This window comes from Mytilus trossulus, chromosome 1 (genome assembly GCF_036588685.1).
Source record: "Mytilus trossulus isolate FHL-02 chromosome 1, PNRI_Mtr1.1.1.hap1, whole genome shotgun sequence".
In the NCBI taxonomy this organism is placed as follows: domain Eukaryota; kingdom Metazoa; phylum Mollusca; class Bivalvia; order Mytilida; family Mytilidae; genus Mytilus; species Mytilus trossulus.
In genome coordinates this window covers 32520208-32542599 of record NC_086373.1, presented here as the reverse complement: position 1 = coordinate 32542599, position 22392 = coordinate 32520208, and the positions used below count along the sequence as shown (strand labels likewise).

Sequence of the window (22392 nt, the reverse complement as noted above, 5' to 3'; positions counted from 1 at the left end):
AAAACCTTTGAATAGACTTATTAAGAAGGGATATAATTACGATACTGTTGTCAAGTCATTAAAGATTGCATATTTTGGCGTTGATATTGAGTCACTGATAAGGTCTTTGCGTCGGAACTAAACACATTTATTCTAAAAACAGTTGTTGGCATGACACATGTTATGTTCTTCTCATATATGTTATGATGGTATGATACTATAAAACCCCTAACGGGAAGGATTGTGCCTGATGTTCATATGATGAAATCATAATCTTTCAGTCAGTTTAATTGAAGTCTGGAGCTGGCATGTCAGTTAACTGCTAGTAGTCTGTTGTTATTTATGTATTATTGTCATTTTGTTTATTTTCTTTGGTTACATCTTCTGACATCACTCGGACTTCTCTTGAACTGAATTTTAATGTTCGTATTGTTTATATGCGTTTACTTTTCTACATTGGTTAGAGGTATAGGGTGAGGGTTGAGATCTCACAAATATGTTTAACCCCGCCGCTTTTTTGCGCCTGTCCCAAGTCAGGAGCCTATGGCCTCTCTTAGTCTTGTATTATTTTAATTTTAGTTTCTTGTGTACAATTTGGAAATTAGTATGGCGTTCATTATCACTGAACTAGTATATATTTGTTTAGGGGCCAGCTGAAGGACGCCTCTGGGTGCGGGAATTTCTCGTTACATTGAAGACCTGTTGGTGACCTTCTGCTGGGTTTTTTTTTGTCTCTTTGACACATTTCCCATTTCCATTCTCAATTTTATGTATTAAATAATTTAATATTACAAACTGTAGCTATGATTATGTATGTCATTTTCTAATTGAAGACGTTTATGATTTCTCAAATGGGTTATTATGGCTGCAAACTACTCCATTGGAAATCTGAATTGAGATTATGACCAGGGAAACATTTTTTATTTTGATAATTCCCTTTTTTGCTTTTGTGCAGTACACAAACAAAATGTTCAGGTAAACTGTTCATCGTATTAATGAGTATAAAATTAAGACATAAGTCAATCCGAAATATCTCCGAATTCGATATTCCATTGGTATAGCAATGGTTCTAAGATGAGATTATGACACAAAATCAGGGGCAATCACTCTGTATTGTATTTTAAATGAATAAAAAATACTGAGTTCACGTGTTGCCTTTTTTTTTAATTTTTTTTTTTATTGGAAACCAACTTGTATTTAATTATTTTGGATTTTTAGATTCTTTTATTCTAAAACCCTTTTCACCAAATTATCATAAGGTTAGCTTTCAAAGGTAATTTTGACTTTTACACTATCATTATTCGGTACTCTCTAAAACAGAGATTCAGAAAGTATAAACCGGAAGTTAATACGAAAGAAAACAAAACCACGCACGTGTGAATAGAAAACATTGAAAATGCCCAAAAAGTGAGAAAGAAAAGTTTATTATCTATTCCTCCTCTGTTTTACAAGAGAAATTATGTTGTTCTTTGTACCACGACATGTCCGTTTAACCTATAACGACGTTTTACAGCTCATCTTGAGTTCCATGTGGCACTCAGCAAAAGTGACAACACCCCCTTTTCTGGTTCTTATTTTATTTTATAGAGAGATAGATTACTTGAAGGCAATTCAGAACTTCATTGTCCCACATACACATTTTTTTTACGAACTGCATATTTAGATATAGGAAGATGTGTAGTCCTATAACATATGACCTCGGGGGCATTATTCACTATTTCTATTTGCTGTTCTGATATTTTCTTTTTACTATCAATGTGCCACCCAAAATAAAAAATAAAAATATCGGTATGAAAACGTTAAAAATTGAATAACAATGGGAAGTCATATGTTATAGGACTAGGAAGATGTGGTGAGTGCCAAATTATGAGACAACTCTCCATCCAAATAACAATTTAAAAAAAAAAGGTAAACCATTATAGGTTAATGTACGGCTTTCAACAGGGTGCCTTGGCTCACACCGAACAACAAGCTATTGAAGGGCCCCAAAATTACTAGTGTTAAACCATTCAAACGGGAAAACATGCGATCTAATCTATATAAAAAAAACAAGAAACGAGAAACACGTATATCTAAACAAACAACAACTACTATACATCAGATTCCTTACTTAGGACAGGTGCAAACATTTGGGGATTCAAACCTTCTCCCTTTTTCTGAAACAATAGCATAACATCACAACATAGAAAAACACATGATAAAATATCAATTGGCAGACTTAACTCAATCAAAAAATATTTACATTCAAGTTCAAAATATGTGTAACCGGAGGGGTTTGGAGGGGTTTTTAAGTTGTGTATTTCTGTGTCAACTTTTACATATTTTACCCCAGACCGTATAAAGAGTAGGTATCGGAATCTTGAGTCTCTGATCCTTCATATTTGGCTTTACAAAACATAATACTAGCAAGTTTTCATAGTTTATTAGCAAATTACAATTCCACAAATATCAGCAATTTTGTAAAGATAAAAACATGAAACATATACAGTTCCATTCAAACGGATCGATTCAATATCGTTTTTTCAGATTTCTGTGTTAATCCGAATCACACCGAGTACGGCGTATTTCACTCTCAAAGTCCTCAAAGTGTTATGCACTGCTCCAAACATCATGATACAGAATAAACCTGGAATTTATCAAAAATTTCAAACACAAGAAATTATGCAAATTCCATAATTAAAAATAATTCCAAGTTCAAATAATAGCTGGTTACATATGGGTTCTAGTTATATAATTTTATCAATGTTTATATTATATTTTAACTTTTTGTGTTAATTTATTGCTTATAATATATTTTTTCAGGAGAAAAGGAGGGAAAGAGAAAGTAGCTGTATATAACAGTGATGATGAAGATGCTCTCAGGAAAGAGAATCAACCTGATCCTACCTCTGAGGAGTATTTCATGGATGATATTGATGTATTTCATGCTAAAAAGGACAAGGTAAGATACTGTATAGCGGGTGATTTTTGCATGTGTAAAATTCCATGATTTTCATTGACTAAGGTGTCTATATATGAAACATTTTGGCGATTATTATTTTTGCAGATTCAAAACTTTTATCAATAAATTTGCATATATGCCCTTTTACAATGGCGGAACTTGACTTGAAGATTGGAAAATAACCCGCTATACAGTAAATAATTGCTTCAAGCTTAAGTCATACATTAAAAGAATGAATAAGGCTTCTTGGTGGCACATCATTTTATTTCTACAGCACACTAGCCATCATTTCTTGATTGAACTTAATTTAAAAAATGATATGGATAGTCTGACCACTAAGATATGGGCTGTTAAATTACAAAAAAATACATTTATGTCTCTCTGTTACTTTTTCAATATGCTTATTTTGACTCTATCAAATTTTTATTCTTTGTACTTAATCAGAATTGTGAAAATCTTTTTCCTTAACATGCATTGTCCACAGAACAATAAGGAAACAAAGAAATAGTATTCCAAAGAGTATCTATATGGGTAGTTGAACATGTAAAGTATTTTGTAACCTTCATTGACGTACACAAAATAGACTTTATAATTTCCTTTCTTAAAATTCATTTTCTCTTACCATTTATAGGTTTTGCTAGGAAAAGGAATACAAGATGATGCTGACATGGAATCAGAATCAGAGGTAAATAATTCAAAGTTTGACAGGACATCTTTTAAAGTCTTCTGTTGAATGTATAATTTCTTGAGCATTTTTTTACCAATTAGATTTTTAGTCCCCTGGCGATGAAGTCGAAGGGGACTTTAGATTTGTACTCCGTCTGTCTGTCTGCCCATTAAATAGTCTGGCAAATAAGTTTTCCACACTTATTTCTTCGTGTTTGAAAATTTTGCTTTGTTATGTTGGTACGCATTGTTATGTTGTTTTATCATGACAAGTTACAGATAAAATTTGAATTTTGTTTTGATTTGATAAATTTATGAGTTATGGTCCTTTGAAAATTCACTCAAATGATCAGTTTTCCTTGCTTATTTTTGTCATGCTCAAAGATGTTGATTTGATATTTGTTTTATAGTACAATTAATTTTTAACGGGTAGTGGAATATGTTTTGCCATGCAATACTCTCAAAATGCTTGTTACTATTTGTTTTATTTTGAAAAGGATCATTTTATTGAATTCAGGTATTTCTAAAAAGGTGCTATCAGATTATTTCCATCTTTGTTTTGTCTCAATGATAGAACCAGAAGATGCCTTTGAATTGACACAAAGGAATAACTTAACTTTATAAGGAAAAAAACTGTTGAAAGATAAATAAAAGATTTAGTTATTTTTAATAGCACACTATATCCTTTAGGATGAACTAACTAGTTTATGCTAAACAACAGAAACCAAACATATAATAATGTGTAATAAATATATTGTAAATCTCTTTTTGTTATAGGATGAAGTTTTGGGTCTTGTCGATAGTGACGAAAGTGATGAAGAAATAAGAAATTATCAACAGCAGTTACGTCAGATTAAAAGATTCAAGAAAAAAGATGCAATGGGAAGTGATCTGGAAGAAGATGAGGATGAAGAAGCTGGTATATAACGTTAACCTACTTCTGGTTAAATAGAAAATTTGTTGTTCAACCTTTAATGTGGGTCTCATTGGGGGGTTCCGATCCCGGATCCCGCTTACTGTTTTGTCTGATTCCTGTATCCTGCTTACACTATGTACATAAGCAATTCTCATTTTTTTTGTCATTTCCCGGGTCCTGCAAGACCTCATTTCTTGTTTTCACGACAAAGGAGTATGTTCGATAAGGTCCTAAAATGGCCCCCCTTTTTAGCGTAAATTTCAAATTCGGATTTATCGACCAATATGACGAAAAATTATAGCTAATACATTAACTAGCTAGGATATAAACCATTTTGTTGAAAATTTTACGTTTCTGCGTTTCATTATGACGTCACAAGTTGTACTCATTGATTTTTCACGAAAAAATCAATGAAAATAGGTGAATTTCCATAGATTATTGGACAGGAAACATAGAGCGCATACGTCGACAACAAAGATCTATTAAAATAATGTTTGTGAAGACATTTCACATGTCTTATTTGAATCTTAAGCTTGTCGACGCCTGGGCTCTATGTTTCCTGGTCCTTTATTTGGTTGAAATCTAGCTGATTTTGTCAAATTTCACCAAAATCCCTTATCTTGACCTTTTTTGGATGTAAAAATCGACGTGTTAGAATTAAACTTTGACAAACACAGTTCTGTTTAACTTTCTAACATGTCTTTAAGGCAACTTAAAACATTTATTATCTTGTAACTATAAACTTTATAATTGGGGCAAAAAAATATCGCCCTTACCGAACTTACTCCTTTGACTTTCACGTGTCACACTTACAAAAAATCAGCAATCCTGTGTCACGCTTAGACCCCAATGAGACCCACTTGAATGAAAAAAAGTTGATGTTTGGTATATATGTATGTTCATGTTACAGCAACACATACAAATTAAAAAAACATCTAGAGGTCAATATAATATACATTGTATATGTGGTCTTCAGTAATAGACAATCTTTTCAATAAGTCAACCTCTGAATTGATATAAAAACATGAATAAAATTTTAAGTCATACACACTAGTTTACTTAATGGTATACTGTAGATTTAAATAAAATTAAACAATTATATATATTCATTTCTGAATTTATAAAGTCTTTATTGTAGATCATTACTTGTACAGTTTGGCATAAGGGGAGATAATTGTTGTCTCAAAAATAGATGGAGATGTTAAGATTTCACAACAAATTAACATGTAAAAGATTATTAAATTTGAGTTAATGAATTCATAAAAAATCATCTAACTTATGCAGTCTGAAAAAAATATGTTCATAAGAATGAAGAACATTTGATGCAGATGTTTAATTTAAGAAGTATTATACAACAATTTTCCATAATTCTATTGCAAGTTTACTGTTTTAAGGAACCATGTTTTTTTTATTAGCCTAAAACAATTATTTAAATTGATTTAGAAATTTAAGTATTGAGGTGATGATTAAAGGATTCCACAAACAAGATTGCATGAAAAGTAATGTTAAAAGTTTGTTATTCTTTATAGGTTTACCAGACTCAAAAGCTTGGGGAATCAAAAAGTCAAAGTATTATGGTGGAGATGTTGAAGATGAAGATTTGGGTAAGTGTAACCTTAGTTACTTATTATTTATACCATTTTTAGCTCACCTGACCTGAAAGGTCAAGTGAGCTTTTCTCATCACTTGGCGTCCGTCGTCCTGCGTCCGTCGTCTGTCTTCCGTCGTCCGTAAACTTTTACAAAAATCTTCTCCTCTGAAACTACTGGGCCAAATTTAACCAAACTTGGCTATAATCATCATTAGGGTATCTAGTTTAAAAAATGTGTCCGGTGACCCCGCCAACCAACCAAGATGGCTGCCATGGCTAAAAATAGAACATAGGGGTAAAATGCAGTTTTTGGCTTATAACTCAAAAAACAAAGCATTTAGAGCAAATCTGACATGGGGTAAAATTGTTTATCAGGTCAAGATCTATCTGCCCTGAAATTTTCAGATGAATCTGACAACCCGTTGTTAGGTTGCTGCCCCTGAATTGGTTATTTTAAGGAAATTTCGCAGTTTTTGGTTATTATCTTGAATACTATTATAGATAGAGATAAACTGTAAACAGCAATAATGTACAGCAAAGTAAAACCTACAAATAAGTCAACATGACCAAAATTGTCAGTCAACCCCTTAAGGAGTTATTGCCCTTTATAGTCAATTTTTAACAAATTTTCGTCAGTTTTTGTAACTTGTACAAAAATCTTCTTCTCTGAAACTACATGGCAAAATTAAACCAAACTTGGCCATAATTATCATTGTGGTATATAGTTTAAAAAATGTGTCCGATGACTCCGCCTTCCAAACAAAATGGCTGACATGTCTAAAATAAGAACATAGTGGTAAAATGCAGTTTTTGATTCATATCTTTAAAACTAAGACATTTAGGGTAAATCTTTCAAGATTGAAATGTCAATCAGAATAAGATCTATCCCCTCGCAAATTTTCAGATGAATCTGACAACTCATTGTTGGGTTGCTGCCCTAAAATTGGTAATTTTAAGGAAATTTCGCAGTTTTTGGTTATTATCTTGAATACTATTATAGATAGAGTTAAACTGTAAACAGCAATTTTGTTCAGCAAAGTAAGATCTACAAATAAGTCAACATGATAAAAATTGTAAGAGTACCCCTTAAGGAGTTATTGCCCTCTATAATCAATTTTGAACAACTTTTCGTCATTTTTGTAACTTAAAATCTTCTTTTCTAAAATTATGGGCCTTCTTAAACTAAATGTGGCCACAATCATTACCATGGTATCTATTTAAAAAAAGTGTCTAATGACCCCACCTACTAACCAAGATGATTGACATCAGTAAATACAGTAACAGGTGAGCGACACAGGCTCTTGAGAGCCTCTAGTTTGAATTTACATCCACATTAAGGAGTTATATTAAAAAAATGCAGATTTTTAAAAATATTTAATGTACCAATTTCTATCTAATTTGGGGAAAATTGCCTTCTATTATGACAACCATCTTTTTAGCTCACCTGGCCTAAAGGGCCAAGTGAGCTTTTCCCATCACTTGGCGTCCGTCGTCCATCGTCGTCCTGCGTTTGTCGTCGTTAACTTTTACAAAAATCTTCTCCTTTAAAATTACTAGGCCAAATTAAACTAAACTTGGCCACAATCATCATTGTGGTATCTAGTTTAAAAAATGTGTCCCGTGACCTGGCAAACCAACCAAGATGGCCGCCATGGCTAAAAATAGAACATAGGGGTAAAATGCAGATTTTGGCTAATAACTCAAAATCAAAGCATTTAGAGCAAATCTGTCTGGGTAAAATTGTTAATCAGGTCAAGATCTATCTGCCCTGAAATTTTCAGATGAATTGGACAACCATTTGTTGGGTTGTTGCCCCTGAATTGGTAATTTTACTGAAATTTTGCTGTTTTTGGTCATTATCTTGACTATTATTATAGATAGAGATAAACTAAACAGCAATAATGTTCAGCAAAGTAAGATTTACAAATAAGTCAACATGACCGAAATGGTCAATTGACACCTTTAGGAATTATTGCCCTTTACAGTCAATTTTTAACCATTTTTCGTAAATTTTAGTTGTCCTTTACCAAAATCTTCCCCTCTGAAACTACTGGGCCAAATTATTCCAAACTTGACCACAATCATTTTTGGAGTATCTAGTTTAAAAAATGTGTCTGTTGACCTGGCCATCCAACCAAAATGGAAGCCATGGCTAAAAATAGAACATAGGGGTAAAATGCAGTTTTTGGCTTATAACTCAAAAACCAAAGCATTTAGAGCAAATCTGACAAGTGGTAAAACTGTTTATCAGGTCAAAATCTTTATGCCCTGAAATTTTCAGATGAATCTGACAACCTGTTGTTGGGTTGCTGCCACTGAATTGGTAATTTTAAGGAAATTTTGCTGTTTTTGGTCATTATCTTGACTATTACTATAGATAGAGATAAAATGTTAACAGCAATAATGTTCAGCAAAGTAAGATTTACAAATAAGTCAATATGACCGAAATGGTAAATTTACCCCCTAAGGAGTTATTCACATAGACCAAGGTGAGCGACACAGGCTCTCTAGTTTCTAAAGCTAAAATTTGGTTAATTGATACAATAGATTATAATATCCTTTCAATCATTAATAATATTTACATGTATTTGTTTCCTTCAAAAGATCTGTCAGGTTCTGAAGATGAAGAAGCAGCTGCTGTAATGGAAGAAAAGGAAGCCCTGGCTCTACAGAAAAAGATGGCAGCTGAACTGGATGAACAGGACTTTGATTTAGACATATTTAAAGTAAATACATAATCTTTTTAAAGGAAAAAATCATTAAATGCAGCAGAACTTGATGAATAGGACTTATTCAAAGTAAACACATAATCTTTATAGCAAACAAAGTGGATTAAGAAGTACATTTAGAATAAGTATAATCAGGTTTCAACTTTCATGATTGACTGCTCTTTTGTGTCTACATAAATAAAAATAAAAAACAGAACTCTTGTCAAGATGTCTCAATATTGTCTCATTTATAAGAGAAAAGAACATGCTTTCCCCATAAAGTTTTGTTTTACAATAAGTTTTTTTATGTATGTGTAAGAAAAGGAATTTATGATATAGAAACATATTATCTAGTAGCTGTCTTTAAATGTTATTTCATTATTACAGAAAACAAAAGTTGTAGAGGAAAAAGACAAAGAAGAAGAGAAGATTATAAAAGATTTGACAAAACTATCAAAACAAGAAAAAATTAAGGTAAACTTTTATTTCGATTTGATTTTCAGAAAATACATAGGTTAAATGGAGCAGCTATTAATTATCATGCTTTTGTGTTTAATTGTGAAATATATTTTTACTTGTAACAACTTTTTGGTATAAACATTAGTAGGATTTTATGTGTCTGTTAAAAAATATTGAAATCTTTACATGAATATCTGTTTATGTTAAACAATTGAATTGTGTCTGGGTCTTCACATGAATAGCTGTTTCACTATTGAATGGTGTATTTTATGTGAATAGCTTTTAATGTTGAATTATTTTACTGTTTCTTTTCATGAATGGCTGTTAATGTTAAATTATTGAATTGTGTCTTCACATGAATATCTGTTGATGTTGAATTATTGAATTGTGTCTTTACATGAATAGCTGTTAGTGTTGAAATATTGAATTGTGTCTTTACATGAATAGCTCTTAATGTTACTCTATTGAATTGTGTCTTTACATGAATAGCTCTTAATGTTACTCTATTGAATTGTGTCTTTACATGAATAGCTGTTAATGTTAAATTATTGAATTGTGTCTTTACATGAATAGCTGCTGAAGAAAGAATCACCTGAACTGATGACCCTGATTGAAGATTTTAAAGTAAAGGTAAGAATCAAATCTAAACCAGATTATTGTAATGTAGAGGATGGTGGTAAAGGGTTATTTTTCGTGCAACGTGATCGCCATTTTTTATTTGACGCTCAACATGTTTTTACTTTTTTATTTGACGTTCAGTCGTGCAAGACAGGTGCCTCGTTCAACGTGTTTTGCTTATTTAATTTTACGTGCATCATGATTTTCAAATGCTTATTTGTTTGCTTGGTATTTTTCAAATAAAATGCAAACACTTGGCAGGGATCGTCAAGAAATACTTTTTTAAAGCCGTAAACCATTTATATCATTAATGTGTATACTAAATCGGGAATATCAAGTAAAACAGAGAGTTTATATATACAAGAAGACAATGACCCAGTCACAAAAGGTTCACATCAAAGTCTTTATTTTTCGTGCAACAATAACAGAAATTATTTCATGTTCAACGTGAAATTATGTCTTATTTCACTTTTTTCTGTGCAAGCACCCGCTTTACCACCGTCGTAGAGGGGTGATACATGAACACTTGTTTATAAAGTTCATCCTTGAGACCAGAGAAAATCAAGGATTGAACTGAGGTTCAAAATGCAACCTGAATAAAATACAGATTTTGTGTCAAAGCTTTGCTTACAAGGATCCGACAACACTGGTTGTCTTTTTGTTCTGGTAATTATTAAATCAGCCAATGAAATACAGTCTTCATTTTTTTCGAAGATGTGCAATAATCCAACAAATGAACTCATCATAGATACCAGGATGAAAAATTATATTTATGTCAGGTGCACGTTTCGTCTACAAAAGACTCATCAGTGACGCTCAAATCAAAAATTGTTTTAAAGGCCAAATAGAATACAATGCTGAAGAGCATTGAGGACCGAAAATTTCTACAAGTTTTGCCAAATACAGCTAATGTAATCTATTCCTGAGGTAGAAAAGCATTAGTTTTTCAAAAATTCAAAGCCAGAGGATCCTGAAAATTCTTTAAAACACATGATATTTAAAAGAATGAGATTAAATTGTGCATTCAAATATACCACTACCAGTTATATTTCATCGAATAATGCAAGACGTGTTTCTTTGATTTCCAAGTAAAAGTTTGTAATGAGTGATGATTTGTTGTAGATGACAGAGGTAAAGGACATCTATCATCCCCTTCTGACATTAGTCAAGGATGGAAAAATACATGGCAAAGCTGCAGAATATGTGGAAACCAAGTTCAAACTGTTACTCAAGTAAGTGGTCAAAAATGAAAACAATCTTGCATAATACTAATTATGCCCCACCTACAATTGTACAGGGCCAATATGTTTTCTGGTCTGTACGTCTGTTTGTCCATTTGTCCAGCTTAGGTTAAAGTTTTTGGTCATGATAGTTTTTTGGATACGATTGCTTTCAAGCAATCTGTAGACTTATACCGGTGGCTCAGAGCATTGCCCTCACGTCAATCGTTTTATTCTAAACATTAAGGAACATCTCAGATTCTCATGATTGTCTTGCTTTAAAAGGTAAAAAAAATCAAAGGGATTGAACTTGAACAACTTTCCTATGATATTCTTTTCATAATCTTCATGGTTGATAATTCCCTTGACTTATATGCGTGTTATTGACAACACGGAAAATCAGAATTAAGCAGTATTTATATTTAGTGTATTTATAAATTTAGAAACGTGTCAGAGGGAATTCCCAGTTTTGATAAAATGTGAGAGTTCTATGAATTCCCATAAATCTATTTCTGTCATATAAGAACGGAAGTGGAGTTTTTTACCGTTATGAAACTGTTACTTGAGATTGTACTTCCATAAAGAAATAAGAGAACCATCTCGGTCGTTTAATAAACATAAGATATACGTTCTTGCTCCAGGGTTTGTTTTGGAAATTATGCACATGCGTATAGTTCTTTGTATGTCTGCTATTGAGGTTTATTGTTGTTTCATAATTTAGAATCAAATGCATCATTTAAATTAAAATAAATGTCCACATCGTAGAACACCCCTTCAGGCGAAATGGAGTCTTCCATATTTTGTTAGAGTTGTCTCCCTTCCGAAGTAACTTCTGTGCTTGCTGAATCAAAATACGCAGAGTATTAGATCGTTCTGTCAATAAACGTTGTATTATATTAAAAACGATCGCAATTTAAACCGATTAATGTGTACGGATAGGAGTCATGATCACTGACCCAAAGGAAATTAAATATTTAAAGAATTAGGAATGGGGTTCCTCCTAGAATTAAAGTAGGAAAATAGGTGATAAGATATGAAGTGAAATACCTTCTCTCATTCTGAGTCTCAGTGACTGCTGTGTAAAGAAAACTTGCAATTGATAGTACAAAAAATAAAACACAATAGGCCTAATTACATTGTTCATGCACTTTTATCTGGGATTACCTATTTTGTAACCATTTTACATGTGCAGTTGAATTAGTTTTAAAAATAATATTATCCAGCTACATGTATACATGTGTCAATGAAACAATGGCAATTGTATCCCTCAGAGCAATCTGCTCTTTGATTGATGAAGTTGAAGTCCAATCAACTTGAAACTAAGTACACATGTTCCTTATTGTATGATCTTTCTAATTTTATTGCAAAATAGTGGGATTGGGGCATCTGTGTACTGGGGACACATTCTATTTTATCAAATATTTTTGGATTATTAAAAATCCAGTGAAAAAAATGCAAAAATCATAAAAAAAATATTGCAGCTTAATATCTCCATATTCAATAATACAACATCTTGTCCAGCTAAAAAAAAAATTAATTACCTGAAGTATATACTTGGTATTATTGCCTGCTAGCTAAGGTTGAGTAGCCTATAATCTGGGGACGTCTGTTTGCGTGACCCATTTCTATATATATAGTTTAATAAATACAATGGATGAGCAAGGGGTTGAGGCTGGAGGGAATTGTTTTGTTTGCTTTGCTATCAGAACCTATAATATTGTTATGTGGTTATAGTAATTATGATAATTTTAGTCGATGACTTCAGAACTAAAGGGGATGATATAATTTTTGTTCAAAAGTGAGGATTTTTACCTTTATCAATGCTTAAACCTAAAGAGCATTTTCATTTTATGATAATATACTTACAATGTTTTTTTTAGTTATTGTACAAACATAAGCTTTTACATGATGTTGAAATCAAAGCAAGTTCCTGTGCAGAACCATCCAGTCATTAAAAGACTAGTACAACACAGGAATGTAAGTATTCAATAGATACCAGTAAAGAACATTCAAATATCCCTAATTCTGCATAACTCAATCATCAATCAACCGATCAATCAAATATCACCACTAAAATCTGTAATTTGGATGCAAAGTTAGGTTAAAAAATTTGTTAAAAAAATGCCTGCATTGAATTTTTTTATAAATTTTCTGGGAAGAGTATCCTACAGGTGCTATCATTTAGAATTTTGTTATGAAAAAGCAGTGAACAATGAACCAGTCATAATTTTCCAGTTTTAACCTCATATTTAGCAATATATATTTTATAATTTCAAAGCAATAACCAGGACAGAAGAATTTCTATGTTTCACCAATTGAGCTATATATTATTTTGTTCATAGTTAATGAAGCAGTTGGAACCAGTTGATGACAAGGTCAGACCAGAGATCGAGGATATTTTAGAAAAGTTAAACAAAGGAGAAGAAATTCACTTTGCAGAACCTGCATCGACACAAAAGACTTTCATAAGGTACAATACACTGTTATGCATCATTGCTTTTTGTCACCAGGTTAACACTTATATATTTTGTCCCATCATCTTCACAGGATGGCTTTTTTCACAAATCAAAACCATAAATAATATCTCAAAAAACCTAGCTCACATGATGCACTCTTACAGATTACAACTGCCCATAAAAGTATTTACATTCATAACATAGATGTTCTAAAAATGTATCTGTTACTTCCCTTTCTGACATAAGGGCATACTAAAAGAATGATGTTGATTCTGAAATTCTGAAATTGTGTATTCATCAGGAGGAAGCCATCAAAACAAAGCAGAGATAGGATAGAGCAGAAGAAATTAAGTGAATTGATCTCTGAATCGGAGGAAGATGAATCTGGTCTACAATCTAATAAAAAGGTAAATTAAGCAGAATGTATTATTATTCTTGGTAATCATACACTTAATTTTTATCTATCATTTAATGAGAAATAAAGGAAAATTTGAAATTTGAACCCAACTTAATATGTCTGACGACTTTTTCCACTACTTGTCAGTCACAAAAACATCTGTTTTCTCTTCTAATTTTTAAGTTGTATCCAGTTTAGAAGATAAATCGTTCTTGAATCTGTAATCTGGAATCATTCATGCATATAGATAGTGTTATACTTAAGATCTCCAAATGCTAAAACATCATTCTTCTATGTTGTCCTCTTGATAAGAGCTTGACGTTACTATAAAGCCTTGCCAAAGAGACAACTATCCAACAGTTTCAAACTATGACTCCTCTTCAGTTTGTATATGCTTCAAGGTTAACTGTAACACAATGCTTCCTTATGGAATGTGAAGTAAAAGTTCAAATGATTTATATCAAGTACAACTTGATTGCTGAAGAAAATTAAGATAGAGTTACAGTGTGCATGCATTAATGACAAAAATATCTTATGAATCAGAAAAATTTGAGGATACAATTAGATTTGAATGATTTTTAAAAATTAGTTTTTTTGCTTATATTTGAAGAAGAAGAATTCAACAGACAAAAGATATGAAACGAAAGATGAAAAAGATGCTTTAGAGTATTACAACATGATGAAATCAGGAGGAAAAGGTCAAAGGTTTGTTATTCAGTCATTGTTTTTTTGTACAGATAAATGAAATTTTAGCTTTAATAAAATCTTAAATAACTCATAAAGGTTTTAAGTACAACAGTAAAAAAAGTTAACAGAATAACCCAAAAACACATACACTCCAAAAAAAGAATATTGTAAATATATTTTGTACTGTCAAATTCTATAATCCTGTAGCAGAGTAGCACAAACAATTGACCCGAAACAAAATCTCTGAAGTTCTATTTTACCAATTATAGTGATGTGAAACCTTTGTATGAAACACATGAGGGTAATTAATGGACCGGTATGGCCTTGAAATCTTGAAGATTTTCCAACTTACACTTGTGATTACACATTAATATTAAGTTGGCTTATGGAGGTCAACTTTGATTGTCCCATATATCATTATTTGATATTTTTTGCAGTGATGGTGAGGAAGTGGAAGAGGGAGCAATGAATGGTATGGAGGACATGAATGGTGATGAAAATGTTGGGGATGAGGATGAATTTGAGGGTAAAAGAAAAGTTACATATCAGGTGTGTATTGATAGATCTTTGACAGGGTTACAAACATTGTATAACTTGATTATCAGTTTTTATAAAAAAAAAAAAAAATGTATGTAAAATATTTCATTCTAATACAATTATAATTTTGAAAAATATGTCTTTGCCCTAAGGATTTATACCCTGTGATTTCTAAGGCTGTCTGCATGTAATGTTGTTGTGCCCATCCATAGTATGTGTGTTTGTCCTTTCTCTCAATTGTGTTAACTCTGCTGATTTTGAAATGCTTCAATCATTTAGTTTAACTTTCACAGAATCTTACTCAAATAATGTTCTTTTGTACCTCCTATTTCAAAGTCCATGTACATGTCATCCCAAAGTAAACCTAAATCAAAGTACTGAAATCGGATTACCACAAGTTCTTATGGATAGTCACAAACACTTGTCTAGTAAAACATATACATAAATGTATATATATTTATATGATGTTACACATTTTTTTTAAAAATTTCAAATAAAAAAGAAAGTAAACAAATTATTTGGTGCTCACTGATAAATGCTTAAGAGATATAAGAATCAAAATTTTATTTTCTAATGACTAAAGTGTGGCAGTAACAGTAGTTTTGAAATAATCAGCTTGTTAGCTAAAGCTATGTGTTATTTCATTTACAGATTGAGAAAAATAAGAATATACAGATAAAGAAGAAAAAGGAAGATAGAAACCCTAGAGTAAAACTAAGGAACAAATTTAGAAAGGCCAAGATTAGAAGAAAGGGACAGGTAAATTGCCAGCAAATCAAAATATATCACACATACAAGATATTGATACTTAAAGTCATAAAAAACCTCAAATTAAAAAAAATAATTTATATGTTTTTTTATAACTCAATGGATAGTTTTCATTATAAAACTTGTGTACATATACTTTTTTCTGAAGAAAATTCTTTAATTTATTGATATTTAGAAGAAGTTTACTTTATTTTAATTGCTTCCTTCCAGGAAGCAATTTTCCCAACATATTTTCCGTATGCAAAGTAACCTCAGTGTGACCCATCTCATAAAAATCTGGTTATCGCAATACGCATGGATGTCCTTAAAATAAACTATTATCTGAATTAACATGTTAAACATGTGCTCAATTTCCATGCTTTTTTGTTGATTGTTGACAAACAGGTGACAATTGTTAAACTTCGACCCCTTAAGGAGTTGTTGCCCTTTAAAGTAAATTTTTGTAAATTTTTAGAAAATATTTTCCACTGTCAGTACTGGGCCAAGTTCTTTAAAGATAGAGATAATTGTAGCAATAAGAATGTTCAGTGAAGTAAGATCTACAAACACATCATCATCATCAAAACACAATTTTGTCATGAATTTTTCAGTGTCCATTGTTTAATATGCACATACACCAGTTTGATAATTTTCTTATGCCCATGGTGCATCCTTTTAATTTTTGTTTAGTCTTTACTATAAATTTGTACATTATATCCCCCCCCCCCCCCTAATTATAATAAAATAATCATCTGTTTAATTATTTCAACATTATTTCACAAGTGAGATAAAAAAGAGAGAAGTATTTGTACACATTGAAACTGCTTATAAGAAATTGAATACTTGTATAGAATTCTCATTGTAATTTAAATAATTATAATTTCAGGTCCGAGAGGCTCGTACTGAAATGAAACGCTACGGTGGTGAAGTGTCTGGCATCAGAGCTGGTATTAAGAGAAGTGTGAAACTAAAAACTTGAATTACAAGAAAAGACATTCTTCATGTTAGTGTATCAGAATTGTCATCAGTTTTGATGTATTTTAACTGTAACCTTACGTTATTAAAATGTGTTATTGTTTTTCTTATTTGTTTTACTTCTTATATCATATCACTATTATAAATGATAGTAAATGTAATTAAATTTTGGATAAAGTGACAGAATTAAGGGTGAAGTAATATATGCCCATATTGCAGCTTTTTAAGAATCTGGGTGTATGCAATGTCAAAGTAACAGTGCAAGTACAACTATACAAACCTTATTTCAAAAGTATGTAAATTATGTTAGATATTTACAATGCTCTGAAGGATATTATAAGTTATCTATGTTCATATCCGTAGATATGGATATTTTAACACCCTGAAGTACCCTAGTACATCATGAGGCGTAGCTGAAGGGTGCACAGGATATTGAAGGGTGTTAAAATATTCATAGATCGTAGATAACAAATTGATGTCATTGACAAGACAAATTTTTTAATCAGGTAAGTTTGATGGAAATTCAGGTACAAAGTGTAACGCGAAAACAACGTTTTTTTTCATTATCTAGAAATGTTTTATTGAAATTTTGAAATTTTACATATTTTTTAAGGGGTGTAGGGTAGTTTAACAGGGAGACAGAGAAACTGGATTAAGTCAAATTTGGCGCTCAATGTTGTGAGAGTTACGTTATAGATGGTGTGGTGTGATGTCAATATGGGTCATTTTCATAGCTAGGTCAGTAGTCCCATTCCTTGAAAATGTGGCAGTCAAGTGATGCATTTAATGAAATGACAACAACAACACCAAATGGAAGTGTTTACCGACCTTGACTGGCTATACAGCCCTCGCACTGTGGTCTCGGTGCACGAAGGTGATTGATGAGCGTTTAAATATTTTCTGCCGTGGGTCAGGAACAGGTAGTAGAGGACGCCATTTTTGAGGTCACCATTTTAGTTTTGGTGAGTAGATTTTGGTTTGTTGACTATTTTTTATCTTATTTCTTCACAACGGCTGCTTTCAGGGCCAGTTTGGTCAGCTTGGCAGCCCGCAAACCTTGATGATGGAGTACTTGTAGATGAGTCGTTAACGTAGTATTATAGATGACAAGAAGCGTTATCAGGACCAAAACTGTGAAATGAAGGTCAATCACCCAACACCTAGGATACAGCCCTCGCACATTAATCAGCACAACACTCCCCAATGATACAATGGGTTTTGGAGTGCATGTTAATGTGTGTACGTCTACTGTACAGCTTGGATTGGGTTCTGTCATCTAAAGTAGTAAGTCATATATCATCTAACTGTAAACCCTCAACAAAGATAGCAGGTAAAGGAGAGCTGGCCCATTACGTCTGTTTAGATGTAATGACTGAGACGTGACTGTGTGAATGTGATTTGATTGCTCAATCAATGAATGAAATGAAATAAGTGTAAATGATCCGCTTAATAGGACAAATTGTTAACATATTAAATATTTTATCACAAACATCATGGATAATCTACAGAATTCAATATTTCACAAGGAGCAATCAGGAACTAAGGAAAACTTGCGTGAAATTCCCTGGGATTATGGTTAGCAAAGTCCAGGGATATGGGTTTTGTAACGACGTGCATTAACCAATCAAAATCCTAGATATATACTAAGCCGCGGATAAAACTGTATCATATGATTCTAGTTCAACTTACAGAAGACAAAACTATAAAAGTTTGGTGTAAAAGAATTGCTCACAGTACTGCTTTAGATGACTTCTAGATATACTGAGATAAATTTGTGTAACAAAGTATGTGAGCTTTGTTAGTAGGACAAATATCTGACATTTATTCGACTGTTGATTATATTAAGCAAAAGCAATGTCTCTGAAGAAAGCATGATAGATAGATGCTGTTGCTTTATCTTTTCTGAAATTTAAGAATATTTTAAAGTGCCAGTCTTTGTAAGAATTTGGCAATTTAGAAAAATTTCATAACATTTCAGAAACCACCAACCTTACTTCCCGGTATCCTATTTTGAAGTTACCCTCATCTTGAATTAGGAATAGCAGCTCTTTTGTTTCTGCATGTCTGCTAATTCGGGAAATCTCTAGATATCTTTGGGTAAGAATGATAGCAAATTATGACTCCCCTTAATTTTTATTTCTAGTGTCTTGCAACCAAATTATATCTTGAAATACTATAGAGTATGTTATATTTGTGCACCATCATTCAATTTGAACATAAAGTAATGTCAACTTGAGTAGGGTTTTGTTTGTCATGTTTCACCAGTCTGATTTTTAAAACCGATTTACAATTTAACAAGAATGTCTCCAAAGAAAACAGATGCCCCACTATCCTTTCCATGTTCCATGGATCCTGAAATTGGGTAATAATCTAATTTGGCATTAAAATTAAAAAGACCAGTTGATTGGACTTCAGCTTCATCAAAAACTACTGTAACCAAAAACTTTAACCTGAAACTCCAACTTTCATTTTCTATGTTTAGTGGACTGTGAAATTTGGGTCAAAAGTCTAATTTGGCTTGAAATTAGAAAGATCATATCACAAGCAACAAGTGTACTAAGTTTCAAGTTGATTGGACTTCAGCTTCATCAAAAACTACTGTAACCAAAAACTTTAACCTGAAACTCCTTTCATTTTCTATGTTCAGTGGACCATGAAATTTTGGTCAAAAGTCTAATTTGGCTTTAAATTAGAAAGATCATATAATAAACAACAAGTGTACTAATTTTCAAGTTGATTGGACTGTTCGGCTTCATCAAAAACTACCTTGACCAAAAACTTTAACCTGAACGGACGAACAGAGCCACAGACCAGAAAACATAATGTCCCTCTACTATCGTAGGTGGGGCATAAAAACACAAAAAAGATTCATGTCCAAAAGGAAAAAAATCAAAAGAAATTGATTGAAACAAAACATTTTCTGAAATTGACATTATCTAGATGCTTGTTGTCTTGATTTGCATATTTTTTGGAAGGACCCATTATTTTTAACAAACAATCAGCATTTCCATAGGGATGAACTGTGCTACTCTTGCAGACTTATAAAAAAGAAGATATGGTATGATTGCCAATAAGACAACCCTCCACAAGAGAACAAATGACAACCAAACAACCAACAGCCTAATTTATGTACGAAAAAACAAATATGTAACACATCATCAAATGACAACTACTGAATTATAGGCTCCCAACTTCGGACACATACAGAATGTGGCAGGATTAAACATGTTACCCTAGGACAGGTCGGTAACAGTAAAACATAAGAACGACTATAAAAATCAGTTGAAAAAGGCTGAACTTTTCAGATGGATAACCAGATGCTTCGCAGGGCGTAGCTTTATACGACCGCAGAGGTTGAACCCTGAACAGTTGGGGCAAGTATGGACACAACATTCAAGCTGGAGTCCGCTCTAAATTTGGATTGTGATTAAATAGTTGACACAGCATAGGTTTCTGACACAGAATGAATGTATTCAAATGAACTTAAAATTTTTGTTTTCTCTTAGAGCAATTCACTATGCTGTTGAATATTAATCCTCTCAAAAAAATGTTTGAAGAAATTTTCTTTTTATTTATGAAATTTCAAATGAGAAAAATTGAACCCAATTTTTTAATCACATCCCCCTTTCCCATATTCCAAAACTAATTTCAATTAAGATATTCTAATGGAGTTTGCAACAATTACTACTCATTTAAATACATCATAAAATATTAAGATGTAAAAAAACTGCTTGTTATCACTGAATGGTAAAGATTATTTAAATTTATCAGTTGGTAGTAAAAAGTGAATATACATTGTATATTGTATATAAATAAGATTTAAGTTGATTCTGGACAAAGAAAGATAACTCCAATTAAAAAAAATTCTTGCAGATATTTCTTGCTTACTATACTGGACAAAGAAAGATAACTCTTAATTAAAAAAAAATTTGCTATTTCACAATATTGTGAAATAAGATATTTCTTGCCATTGCACAATACTGTGCAATTGAAAAGACTTGCTATTGCACAATACTTAATATAATAATTTTAGATCCTGATTTGGACCAACTTGAAAACTGGGCCCATAATCAAAAATCTAAGTACATGTTTAGACTCAGCATATCAAAGAGGCCCAAGAATTTGATTTTTGTTAAAATCAAACTTAGTTTAATTTTGGACCCTTTGCACTTTAATTTAGACCAATTTTAAAACTGGACCAAAAATTAAGAATCTACATACACAGTTAGATTTGGCATATCAAAGAACCCCAATTATTCAATTTTTGATGAAATCAAACAATGTTTAATTTTGGACCTCGATTTGGACCAACTTGAAAACTGGGCCAATAATCAAAAATCTAAGTACATTTTTAGATTCAGCATATCAAAGAACCCCAAGGTTTCAATTTTTGTTAAAATCAAACTAAGTTTAATTTTGGACCCTTTGGACCTTAATGTAGACCAATTTGAAAACGGGACCAAAAATTAAGAATCTACATACACAGTTAGATTCGGCATATTAAAGAACCCCAATTATTCAATTTTGATGAAATCAAACAAAGTTTAATTTTGGACCCTTTGGGCCCCTTTTTCCTTAACTGTTGGGACCAAAACTCCCAAAATCAATACCAACCTTCCTTTTATAGTCATAAACCTTGTGTTTAAATTTCATAGATTTCAATTTACTTATACTAACGCTATGGTGCGAAAACCAAGAAAAATGCTTATTTGGGTCCCTTTTTGGCCCCTAATTCCTAAACTGTTGGGACCGAAACTCCCAAAATCAATACCAACCTTCCTTTTGTGGTCATAAACATTGTGTTTAAATTTCATTGATTTCTATTTACTTTAACTAAAGTTATTGTGCGAAAACCAAGAATAATGCTTATTTGGGCCCTTTTTTGGCCCCTAATTCCTAAACTGTTGAAACCAAAACTCCCAAAATCAATCCCATCCTTTCTTTTGTGGTCATAAACCTTGTGTCAAAATTTCATAGATTTCTATTAACTTCAACTAAAGTTATAGTGCGAAAACCAAGAAAATGCTTATTTGGGCCCTTTTTGGCCCCTAATTCCTAAAATATTGGGACCAAAACTCCCAAAATCAATACCAGCCTTCCTTTTATGGTCATAAACCTTGTGTTAAAATTTCATAGATTTCTATTCACTTTTACTAAAGTTAGAGTGCGAAAACTAAAAGTATTCGGACGACGACGCCAACGTGATAGCAATATACGACGAAATTTTTTTCAAAATTTGCGGTCGTATAAAAATTGTTCCTTTATTAATACGAGAACAGAAAGAAGCTAGCATTGTCTATCAACTTCACTTTCCACTTTAAAGATGATGTGCTCTCACTCAATAATTCAGAGTTTGGCGACTATGTTGAACACATCTATCCCATCAAACATGTAAAAAAGGATACAACAGATACAATTTAAAAGTCTGCCTCATATCTCAAATAACATCAAGAAATTGACAATGAGGTTTGGTTGAGAACAAAACAGTATGAACA

General features: G+C 32.0%; 1 protein-coding gene across 2 annotated transcripts in view; it reads left to right on the top strand.

The window, feature by feature from the left end:
• LOC134721786 (something about silencing protein 10-like) overlaps positions 1-17000 on the top strand; it is a 30847-nt gene extending 13847 nt beyond the window's left edge. The window contains exons 1-16 of one of the 2 annotated variants that reach the window (XM_063585003.1): positions 1257-1386; positions 2782-2920; positions 3552-3605; positions 4364-4505; positions 6032-6106; positions 8698-8819; positions 9189-9275; positions 9834-9890; positions 11001-11110; positions 12979-13075; positions 13441-13568; positions 13856-13961; positions 14562-14656; positions 15076-15187; positions 15827-15934; positions 16809-17000. In XM_063585003.1, the coding sequence (XP_063441073.1) occupies positions 1376-1386; positions 2782-2920; positions 3552-3605; positions 4364-4505; positions 6032-6106; positions 8698-8819; positions 9189-9275; positions 9834-9890; positions 11001-11110; positions 12979-13075; positions 13441-13568; positions 13856-13961; positions 14562-14656; positions 15076-15187; positions 15827-15934; positions 16809-16901 (1536 nt within the window). In that variant the 5' untranslated portion in view covers positions 1257-1375 and the 3' untranslated portion in view covers positions 16902-17000. Of the gene's footprint in view, positions 1-1256; positions 1387-2781; positions 2921-3551; positions 3606-4363; positions 4506-6031; positions 6107-8697; positions 8820-9188; positions 9276-9833; positions 9891-11000; positions 11111-12978; positions 13076-13440; positions 13569-13855; positions 13962-14561; positions 14657-15075; positions 15188-15826; positions 15935-16808 lie in introns of those variants that run through there. The other variant, XM_063585012.1, reaches the window with a different exon arrangement.
• The last annotated feature ends 5392 nt before the right edge of the window (positions 17001-22392 follow it).